A 12105-nucleotide genomic window follows, 5' to 3' on the forward strand; every position below is an offset into this window, starting at 1 on the left:
CCTTCAATGTACATTTGTAAATAATTATTTTAACAATGCCGTCTGTTGTATACAGCAGCAGCCAGTTTGTGCACAGCAGGCTTGTGTGAATAGCAAGATGGCCAAATTGTCAGTTTGAGGTTAACGGGATCTAGCTGGATCTGGAACTGCCACCCCGACCGGCAACCTACAATGTCCCCACACTTGTACCACCAGACACCAAAATGTTACCGGAATTTCATTGGACCTCTGGATGCCAAAGGTATTGAGGTACCATAACACGTGAGCCCCAGACTGTGGGACTTGCACATTTTCAGGCAAAGCTTTCCCATGTCAAAGCTGTCAAGGAATTTAACTGTTCAAATGTCTCCAAGATTCAGAGACATTTATAACGTTTAAGGCTGCTGCAACTAATTCATTTAAAATTATTGACATTAAAAAGTAAAAAGCACCGAAGCATACAAACTATTTTAAACAATAAACTAAAATAATATGCCTTCCCCACTCTGGAGGTAAAGAATGTTTATTCAGTTGAATAAGATCTCTGATTCTACATCAGCGGATACGTGTCATCAGATCTGCAAGGTGATTTCCGTACAGTAGAACATAATGGCAGATGTAGCAGCATCTCCTATTCAATGAATCCTGGAGCTGGTCCATATGACTCCCTTCAGTGCAAAGGGCATGGTTAGTGACCTTATTGAGGAAACAAAAATGGATGAGTTGGGCCAAAAGGCCTGTTTCCCTGGTGCATGTCTCTGGCCCAGGACTTGTAGGTTGTTTTGCAGCCACAAACTACAGTCAGAATACAACTCTCTGTCCAAATTTGCCACTGCTTGCAGTCATAGAAAAAAAATCAAATGTGGTTAAAGTGCACATTGTCAGATTTAAAAAAAGACAATTTTTATACATTTTGGTTTTACCATGTAGACGTTACACAGTGTTTATACATATTCCCCCTATTTTAGGGCACCATAATGTTTAGGACACAGCAATGTCATGAAAATGAAAGTAGTCATGTTTAGTATTTTGTTGCGTATCCTTTGCATGCAATGACTGCTTGCAGTCTGCGATTCATGGACTTCATCACTTGCTGGATGTCTTCTCTGGCGATGATCTGCCAGGCCTGTATTGCAGCTATCTTTAGCTTATGCTTGTTTTGGGGGCTAGTCCCCTTCAGTTTTCTCTTCAGCATATAAAAGTCATGTTCAATTGGGTTCATATCGGGTGATTGACTTGGTCATTCAAGAACTGACCATTTTTTAGCTTTGAAAAACTCCTTTGTGGCTTTAGCAGTATGTTTGAGATAATTGTCTTGCTGTAGAATGAACTGCTGGCCAATGAGTATTGAGGCATTTGTTTGAACTTGAGCAGATTGGATGTGTCTATACACTTCAGAATTCATTATGCTACTACCGTCAGCAGTTGTATCATCAATGAAGATGAGCCAGTACCTTCAGCAGCCATACATGCCCAGGCCATAACACCCTCACAACCGTGTTTCACAGATGAGATGGTATGCTATGGATCTTGGGCAGTTCATTCTCTCCTCCATACTTTGCACTTGCCATCACTCTGATAAGTTAATCTTCATCTCATCTGTCCACAAGACCTTTTTCCAGAACTGGGGTTGCTCTTTTAAGTACTTCTTCGCAAACTGTAACCTGGCCATCCTATTTTTGCAGCTAACCTGTGGTTTGAATCTTGCAGTGTAGCCTCTGTATTTCTGTTCATGAAGTCTTCTGCAGACAGTGGTCATGAACAAATCCACTCCTGACGAGTGTTTCTGATCTGTCGTACAGAAGTTTGAGGATTTTTCTTTATTGTAGAGAGAATTCTTCTGTCCACAGCTGTGGAAGTTTTCCTTGGCCTGCCAGTCCCATTGCGATTTTTTAGCTCACCAGTGCTCCCTTTTTAATGAGGTTCCAAACAGTTGATTTTGGTAAGAATAAGGTTTGGCTGATGTCTCTAACAGTGCTATTCGTGTTTCTCAGTCTGTTAAAGTCACTTCTTAAAGACAGACAACTCATAATGGGTCAGGTAAACTAACTAAAGCTTTACTGATCATCAGCCGACGAGAGAGTCAGGGATACCGAGTCAAGTATGCAACAGACACTATTTACCCAATTTCCAAGTCCACAGAAAACAACAGCCTCTCCCACCATTGTCAATTGTCTTTTCCTTGGGCATAACTGGAAACACTATCAGTAAAGCTTGGTAGTACAGAATTGCAAACTTCAGCTTATTCAGAAACCAAAAAAGTCAAGCTAATCTTTTACTTAATAAAATATTTTACACTTTAAAGTTAGTGCTTCCTAAATTTGTACAATACGTACAGTATCCCACCAGGGGGGAAAACACACTGGACCATGTCTATTCCAACTTAAAGCATGCATATCGAGCAGTACCTCTCCCACATTTGGGCCTGTCAGACCATCTCTCAATGCTCCTCATCCTAGCATATACTCTCGGAAGGAGGAAAACCAAGCCGGACATAAAACCTGGCCTGATGGAGCACTCTCTCAGCTGCAGGATTGCTTTGCACATACAGCATGGAATATATTTGAACGACAGGACTTACAGGAATACACAGAAACTGTACTGTTCTACATAAAGAACTGCACCGATAATGTCACTGTTGAAAAACGCATCCTGGTTTATCCCAACCAAAAACCCTGGATGACTAGTGAAGTACAGTCACTCCTGAGAACCTGCAACTCTGCCTTTAGATCGGGTGACAGGGCCCAATACAGCATGGCAAGAGCAGAACTGAGGAGAGGCATCAAAGCTACAAAGGAGGCATACAAGAAAAAAGTGGAGGACCATCTCACACACAATGACCCATGGCAGGTGTGGCAAGGATTACAGCAAATCACCAATTACAAAGGCAACACGCCCGTGACTGACGGTGCTAACGCCTCGCTGGTAGAGGAACTAAACCATTTCTTTGGTCGCTTTGAGGCAAAGAGGCCCCATGCAGTCACGCTGCTCCCACCGACCTCCAGCTCCCATTCGTTCACTCTCCAGGAACACCAAGTGAGGCGTGCACTCAAGTCAGTGAACCCAAGGAAAGCCGTTGGACCTGATGGTGTACTCTGCAAAGTACTTAAAGCTTGTGCAGACCAGCTATCAGGGTTCTTTACCAAGATCTTCAATCTTTCCCTGACACAAGTCACCATTCCACCTTGTCTGAAGTTGGTTACCATCATCTCTGTCCCTAAGAAGCCAGTCAAAATCAGAATCAATGACTACAGAACAATTGCATTCACATCAGTAATCTTGAAATGCTTTGTAAGTCTAATTTCACGGCACATCAAAGCCAGTCTCCCTCCAAACCTTGACCCTCATCAGTTTGCTTTATAGAGCAAACAGATTGATGGAGGACGTCATCGCCACTGCCCTTCACACTGCACTGAGCCATCTGAAACACCTGGGGAACCATGTAAGGATTATTTTCATTGACTAGCTCAGCTTTTAATACGATCATCCCTGACATACTAGTCAACAAGCTGTCGAACTTAGACTTCCCCCCTCTCACCTGCACCTACTAACTGCCCACAAACAGTCAAAATGGGCCCCCACTGCTCCTCCACCCTCACACTCAGCACTAGTTCTCCACAGGGCTGTGTGTTGAGTCCACTCCTCTACGCTCGGTACACTTATGACTGCACTCCCACCCACTCCACAAACTCCATTATTAAATTCACGGATGACACCACGCTGTTTGGACTCATATCAGGAGGAGACGAGGAAGCGTACAGAGACGAGGTCCTGAAGCTGTCAGAGTGGTGGCACTTAACATCAGCAAAACAAAGGAAATGGTCATCGACTACAGAAGGCACAGAGCGGACCTGTCCCGCTCTAGATCAACGGGGACTGTGTCGAGAGGGTTTCCACCTTCAAATTCCTGGGAACGCACATCGCGGAGGACTTCTCCTGGTCTGCCAACACTTCAGCGGTGGTAAAAAAGACTCAGCAGCGATTGCACTTCCTGAGAGTGCTAAGGAAGAACAGTCTAGAGGAGAAGCTGCTGGTGGCCTTCTACCGCTCCACCATCGAGAGTGTGCTGGCATATTGTATCACGGTGTGGTATGCTGGCTGCTCAACAGCAGACAGGAGAGCCCTGCAGAGAGTGATCTAAACTGCCCAGAAAATCATTGGCTGCCCTCTGCCTTCCCTGGAAGACATCTCTATCTCTGGGTGCCTCTGCAGAGTCAGGAAAATAATCAAATACCCCTCCCATCCTTGGCAGTCCCTGTTCAACCTCCTGCACTCTGGTAGGCGGTACAGATGCGTCAAAAGCCAGACAAACAGGCTCAAGAACAATTTCTTTCCCTGGGCCATCAGAACTTTAAATTCCTCAAATATCCACACAACATGAAGAGATGCTGTCATCCATTCCACTATAAAACAGACCACTCAGCTAATATTTATTTTTTAATTCTTTTAAAGTATTTATTAAATTTTAAAGTGCAATATTCTCCCAGTGCAATGTTCTACCTCGGTGTGATAAATATAATTTATCTACTATTTCAAGCAGTTAAATAATGTATTGGATGTAATTGGGTTTTGGTTTCACTGATCAAGAGTAGCTCTCCTAATGTTGTTGTATTTCTAAGTACAATGACAATAAAGGCTTATTATTATTACTATTATTATTATTATTACATAACCAGGATATTCTCAAGACTCCTAATGGCTTTCATTGGCACGACTTTGGTCCTCATGTTGATAAACAGCAATAAAAGTTTCTAAATGTAATGGAAAGACTGGAGGAAAGGCTAGGTGCTGAGAGCTCTCTATACCTGCATTAAGGAGGTAATTAAACACACCTGAGCAATTCCAAACACATGTGAAGGCATGTGTCCCAAACATTATGGTGCCGTGAAATGGGCGGACTATGTATAAACAGAGCTGTTATTTCTACATGGTGAAACCAAAATATATTAAAATGTTCTTTAATAAAATCTGATAATGTGCACTTTAACCACATGTGATTTTTCTATTACAAATCTCAAATTGTGGAGTACTGAGGCAAATGAATAAATGACGGGTCTTAGTCTCAAACATTATGGAGGGAATTGTAACTCTCTTGCATTTGAGCAAACCACAATCAGTGGCTCAGCTTTGAGATGTACATCGTGAGACCTCGGGTGCTGAAATGTTCTGACTGCCTTTTGACACTTTCAAAGACCTGGTAACTGTTGTGCAGTCAAAAAATCTTCAAGTAGACAATTTTGCAAGGTGCCTAAAAAGTAAAAACTGAATATCAAAAGCAGTTTGAAGTTGTTGAAGTTAAAAGCATGATGGTAAACCGAATTGAGTAAGCTGGAAATCTCCAGGAACGGACAATGTTTCCCCCTGTACCCTCAGTGACGAACAGCTTACACAGACATTTTCAATCTGTCCCTGCAAACCTGCACTGTCCATGCCTGCTTCAAAGTCTGCACTGTCCATGCCTGCTATTATTCCCGTACCCAAAAAGCCAAGGATTACTGTTCTTAATGCCCACAGGCCTGTCGCACTGACCTCTGTAATCATGAAGACTCTTGAAAGACTTGTGCTGGCCCACCTGAAAAGTATCTCAAATCCCCTGCTGGACCCCCTGCAGTTTGCATACCGGTCCAATAGATCAGTGGATGACGCAGTCAACTTAGTCCTGCACTTCATCCTCCAGCACCTAGACCGCCAGGGGACCTATGCAAGGATTTTGTTTGTGGATTTTAGCTCTTCATTCAACATCTTTGTGCCAGAGCTGCTACACTCCAAACTCCCCCAGTTGACTGTGCTTGAACCCCTCTGTCAGTGGATCACCAGCTTCATGGCAGACAGGAAGCAGCATGTGAAGCTGGGAAAGCACATCTTGGACCCGCTGACACTCAGCATAGGAGCACCGCAAGGCTGCATACTCTCCCCTCTCCTTTACTCTTTCTACAGCAACGACTACACCTCCACAGACTCCTCTGTCAAGCTTCTCAATTTTGCGGACGACGCAACCCTGATTGGACTGATCCAAGATGGGGTGGAATCTGCCTACAGACAGGGAGTGACACAGCTGGCGTCCTGTTGCCATCGCAGCAACCTGGAGCTCAATGGTTTTAAGACGGTGGAATTGATTGCAGACTTTAGGAGAGCTTCCCCTTCCCCCACTCACCATCAACAACACCACAGTCACATCTGTGAAGTCATTTAAGTTCCTTGGAACCATCATCTCCAGGGACCTTAAATGGGAGGCCACCATCGACTCCACATTCAGAAAGGCCCAACAGAGGATGTACTTCCTGCGGCAGCTGAGAAAACGCAACCTGCCACAGGCAATGATGGTCCAGTTTTATACTGCCATCATAGAGTCTGTCCTTACCTTCTTCATCATGGTCTGGTTTGGTTCAGCCACCAAGTACGACATCCGGAGGCTGCAGCGAATCGTTCGATCAGCCGAGAAGGTTGTTGGCTGCAACCTTCCCCCATAGACGAACTGTATACTGCAAGGGCCAGAAAGTGAGCAGGTAAGATCATCTCTGACCCCTCTCACCCTGGTCACAAACTCTTTGAAGCACTTCCCTCTGGAAGGCGACTCCAGACTGTCAAAGCCGTCACAGTCAGACATAAAACAGTTTTTTTCCCACGAGCAGTAGCTCTACTCAACAGCCAAAAGTCAGTAGCATCCTTTTGCTCTGGTATTTTATTTTGTTCTTCACATGTTTAAATTATAATGTTTTATTTTTAATTGTCTACTGTATATTGTGTTGTTACTTGTGAGCAAAGCATCAACACTAATTCCTTGTATGTATACATACTTGGCTAATAAAATGTGTTCAATTCAATTAATTTATCTGCATATTCCTTTTTTAAATCAGATTGCCAACCCAATTCAAAGGAATAGGTCTACAGAACTTACGCCGGCCAGCCCTAAAACAGAAGAAATAAATGCCTCTGTGTTTTACACAGAAGTCTCTGTGACGGCTCCTGCAGCACAGCAGGAGGTCTGATTTGCTGGCATTCGTTCTTCAGCTTGTCCTTCACCTGCATTTTGATGCACAAATCAGAATGGTTTAAAGATAGTGAAACAAATAGCAAGCACTTCTGTATGGAAATGCTGCATAATAACTATAAACAAGCACGGTATCATGTTATTGATCTTGAATTGTGATTTTTCCTTCTACTTCAAGATATTTCTATTTCATCAATGGCTTGTTTGTGCTACTTTCTTTCTAGAAATAATTACAAATAAGGATTAGGAAGTGAAAATCAAAAAACGGCAGATATTGAAAGTCTGAAATAATAAGAGAAAATGTTAGAAGCACGCATCATATCAGGAGGCATCTGTGGAAGTTAACATTTCAAATTTCATTTCAAATCACAAACTAAAACAGTTTGTTGGAGAATAACCACACATTAAATAACTACATTTTTAACCAATTTTCATCAACTGTTTTTTTTTTAAGAGAGTCGAAATGACTGGACTGAGTTGAACACAAATGTTCCCTCCAGTCATGTGGCTGCCTTTCTAGGTTTTATTGTGCTGAAAACATCACATTTTAAGATTGGAACTAATTTTGGTTTGCTTTTGATACTGTGCCAATATAGCTTGTTTTGTTGGATCTTATCTTTGATAGTGTGTTTCTGAGATTACTCTATTTTGTGAAAATTAGTCTTTTCAACACATCCTCATACTTTAAATGATGTTTCAAGATTGTCCTTCCCACTCATTTTTACAAAGACAGCCATGGTTATTCTCACTTGTTGAATGCATCATTGCTAATAAATACGTTGAAATGATGGGCTACTTCTTCAAAGAGGGTGAGCTATCCCAGGAATTTATGAACATTCTGGCCAAGTTAGCTCATTGTTGAAGACTTGCATTCTACCAAATGGTGTTTGGTAATTTGTCCAACCCAACTCCAAGACCCAGAAAACAATAGATGGTCATCATATCATTGGAGTGGAACTGATTGAGAATAATTTATTTCACCCTCAAGCCTGTCCAATTGACCTGAAAACATAAGAACAGCAATCATGGTTGATTGGTATTGTTAACTCTGTTCGCCTTTTAAGACTTGACTAACAAATTTTTGGCTCTAGTGAAGTTACACTCTGCCCCTCTTTTTTCCTTAATAGCAGGTAGGAGAGAAGAAATCCTGCAACTTTGAATTGTCATGTGTTTGAAGTTGAGATTCACATCAAAGATCTTAGAGCAGAGAAAGATGGGCTACTCCTGCGAAATACAATGGGCTGACGTGTAGTACGCTACGGAGGGGATCCTGGGCATTTTTCCCCGCCCATTTTAGTAACCGGAGCCTACCTGACCCGACCCGACTCGCAGTGTAATCAATGTTGCGGGGCAACAGTTTATGTGTGTGATATAGGGTTAGATTCATAATTCTGTCAGTTCATACTTCTTGTCAAGAATAAAATTTGACTCTGGTAATTGTCTTTTTTAATGTTTTTTAAATCATTTATTTTTAAATGGCTCACAAGCAGTGTTTGAGTTGACTTTATAGTAACCGGAATTGACCCGACTCGCAGGGTAATTGATATTGCGGGGGAAGTTTTTGTGTGTGATATAGGGTTAGATTCATAATTCTGTTAGTTCATAATTCTGTTAATTCTTGTTAAAGAATAAAATGTTTATAAACACACATACATGAATGTGATATAAATGTATATAATCATATAACACACACAATTATATTTCTTCTGATCCAATGATGAACTTTATTTCAGACTAGACAAGGGACATTAAATAAGAAACATTGTAAACCTCCCCGCAACTTCACACTTGCCTTATCCCACCCCCCCACTCTCTTCCCCCCCCCCCTCCCTCCCCTCCCCCCCCCCCCCCCCTCCCCTCCCCCCCCGCGCCCCCCCCCCCTCCCCCCCCCCCCCCCTCCCCCCCCCCCTCCCCCCCCCCTCCCCCCCGGCTCCACACTCCCGCTGCCCCGGGCCCCACACTCCCTCTCCCGCTGCCCCGGGCCGCACACTCCCTCTCCCCGCTGTGGAAGCAAAGATCCGATCTTTGGCCGGAAGCAAGATGGCGGGGACTGGTCGCTAAAATGGGTCCTATAATCACCCATGAATCTGCCCATGAGCGTACTATACGTTTGCGTGAGAGTAACCCATCTTGCTCTGCTCTAAGATCTTTGATTCGCATGAAGTATTTGTCTTCTGTTACATATGAACATGTTGTGATTCACTTGTTACGTTCTTATTAACATTGCATTATCTGTTCTGTCACATTTTTGAGAAAATAGAAATTATATAATTAATATATGAATAGCTTCTCTGCTTCAAATGGTCAAATTAACTTTGTGCTCAATTTTGTTTCCATCAAAATTAATTGAGGACTTCTATTCATTACATATGAATTCCTGGAAAGTTTGGATTATGGGAAAAAGTGCGCTACAGAGAATTTATTTTTTGATATATTGGCAGCTCACCATTGGTACCTAATACTGCCACACTTAGACGAGCAATGATTCTTCTAAAAGCTGGGTTTTCCAAATGCAAGTTTTCATAATCAGAATCATTGCAGTACAAAAATAGGCAATTCGGCTCATCCTGTTCATGCTAAATGTCAAATACCCATCCGTAACATGTCTCATTTACTAGCGCTTGGCCTGCAGCTTTCTAAGTCGTGGCGATTTAGTAACCACCTAGATACTACATTATATGCTGTGGGAATCTCTGCTTTCACCCCTCTCTCAGGGAGTACATTGCAATTTCCGGCCACCTCTGGGTGAAAGTTTTTTTGTTACACCCCCCCCCCACCAAACATACTCCTCAGTAATACTCAATAATGGTTCCAGTCATCTCGATAATCAAAAGACTTTAATAAAAGGTCATGACTGTCTACTGGACCTGTGTCCCTGATAATTTTGTTCACCTGATTCAGGTGATCCTCAGCCTTCGGCGCTCCAAGAAAACAAATCCAGTCTGTCCAGTTTTCTTTCTAACTGAGGCAATGCCATCATAGGGCACATCCTGCTGAATCTCCCATGCACTCTCTGCAGAACAATCACGTGCTTTCCATGCTGTGGAGACCAAGATTTCATGAAATATTCCAACTGTAGCCGTAGCAATCTTTTATAAAGCAATAGCCATAACTTTTCTGCCCTTGTCCCGCCTAATGTATGCCAGTACTCCATCGATATCATCCTACCTACCTGTCCTGCCACTTCCAGGGATTCTTGTACTTGTATAGTAAGGTCCCTTTGTTCCTGAACACTCTCTCACTATCATTCATTGCATATATGACCTTCCTTTATTTGACTTGCAAAAGTGCATCACCTCATAGTTAACAGGACAAGTTCCATCTGCCATTGTTCACCCCAACTAACCAGCTGATCAACATCTTTCTATGGCCTAAGAATATCCTCCTTTCCGTCCTCAGCAGTAGCAAATGTATTAAACATAACACCCATCGATCAACGGTGGATGCGATCTTACTGGCTCTCCACTCCTCTCTGGACCACTTGAACAATAAAAGCTCATATGTCAGGCTGTTATTCATTGACTACAGCTCGGCATTTAATACCATCATCCCCTCCAAGCTCGCAGGGTAAAGCTCATGCGGTCACAGGGACAATGTGCAAATTCCACACAGAGAGGACCAGAGGTCAGGATTGAGCCTGAATCAATGAAGGAAACAGCTCTTCTCGCTGCACTGTTATGCTGCTCTGTTGTGGAATTTTTGAGTGATGGTTCTCTGACTCGATATAGAAATTGTGCATAGTGTTTTATAGAGATTGCTTGTTATTCTGTAATCTGCTTTTTCCCATTTTCTCTAAAATGAGTTCAGTGAAGTGCAGTAAGTAAAACACAAAACTGGTGATATGATTAGTATTTGTGACATTGGCCAACACTTATCCAAGAACATTATGGCCTTTTGCTATGCATTACGAAGCTATCTGCATTCTTTGTCTGTAAATTCTGATTTCTGTGTTTCTGTCATAGCCAGAAGAGATGACGAGATTTCGAAGTCTAAATCGACAGCTGCAAATTGACATTGACTGTACTTTGAAAGAAATTGACCTTTTACAGTCAAGAGGTTTGTAGTCTTTACTATATTTCATGAGGATAAGGGAAGTAGAAATGGATTTTAATACCTCTTCATCACTGGTTTTGATGGTTGATATTTGACAAGATGGGCAAGCTTAATGAAGCCATTCTTGCACTTTGTGTAGATTTTGTCACGAACAACTGTACTTTTCATGTAAGTATAGGTAAATTGAATGTGCTGATGTCTATGCAAAGAAAGTAGGAGTATATGTTTCTGATAAAGAATGGACCCAGAAATGTAAAAATGTATCTTCCAATATTGTTTATCTCCATTTTAATGCTTCCAGTTGTGGATGAATGACACTTGCCTGGTTTGTGCAGCATAATAATTAAAATTGGGTTATGCAAGATGCTAGAATTGGCACAGGGTGGATGTCCTTTTAGAGAGGGGTGCTGTGTTGCATTTCGAGTGTGTGCACATGTACACACTGATGCTTAGCCGGGCTTGTGTGGGGACAGGATAATGACTGGTGGTTGTAGGCCTGTTTAGGTGAAGTTTACCAGTAGATGGAGAGGAGAGATAAATGAGTGACCTGTGTGCAAGAATCATTTAAATGGATTGCATAGATGGCTTGGAGCCAGTGTAGATCAACAAAGTAATGGTTGGTTGACTGTGCAAGTTAGGATGCAGTGGGAAGTTTGTGATGTGCTTCAATTTAGTGAGGATAAAGGTGGGATCCTCTCCTGGAGACCTGTTAAAAAGGTTACGTTGAATAGTATTAGAGGTGTGATTTATTGTCTTGCAATTAGTTAAATAGGTTAGTGGTTGATGTAATGAAGAAGTAAATAGGAAGGTATGGGACCAGTGTAGATATGCATTAATTTGGAGATATGAGGAATTGCAATTAAGTTTGCATTAACAATTGAATGTCATCATCTTGATGGCAGCACAGTGAATGAAGATCATTAACCACAACAAGCGTTGAAGAGCCCCATAAATACGCAACACCCTGCTGTTTGTTCCATATCTCCAAATGGGTATTTGACTAATTTGTGAAAATACTTGCCCACTGGTTATTTATCTTTCCTGTAGTCAGAATGTAGGTGAACATCATGGTCCTTGCAAAA

At 42.3% G+C, this 12105-nt stretch overlaps 1 protein-coding gene across 5 annotated transcripts in view; it reads left to right on the top strand.

The window, feature by feature from the left end:
- The window catches only part of tab3 (TGF-beta activated kinase 1 (MAP3K7) binding protein 3), a 101330-nt gene that overhangs the window by 61872 nt on the left and 27353 nt on the right, over positions 1 to 12105 (top strand). For all 5 annotated transcript variants that reach the window (XM_055644529.1, XM_055644528.1, XM_055644530.1 and 2 more), the window contains one exon: positions 10933 to 11026. In XM_055644529.1, the coding sequence (XP_055500504.1) occupies positions 10933 to 11026 (94 nt within the window). The remainder of the gene's footprint in view (positions 1 to 10932; positions 11027 to 12105) is intronic.

Source organism: Leucoraja erinacea, chromosome 13, assembly GCF_028641065.1.
Source record: "Leucoraja erinacea ecotype New England chromosome 13, Leri_hhj_1, whole genome shotgun sequence".
NCBI classification, from domain to species: domain Eukaryota; kingdom Metazoa; phylum Chordata; class Chondrichthyes; order Rajiformes; family Rajidae; genus Leucoraja; species Leucoraja erinaceus.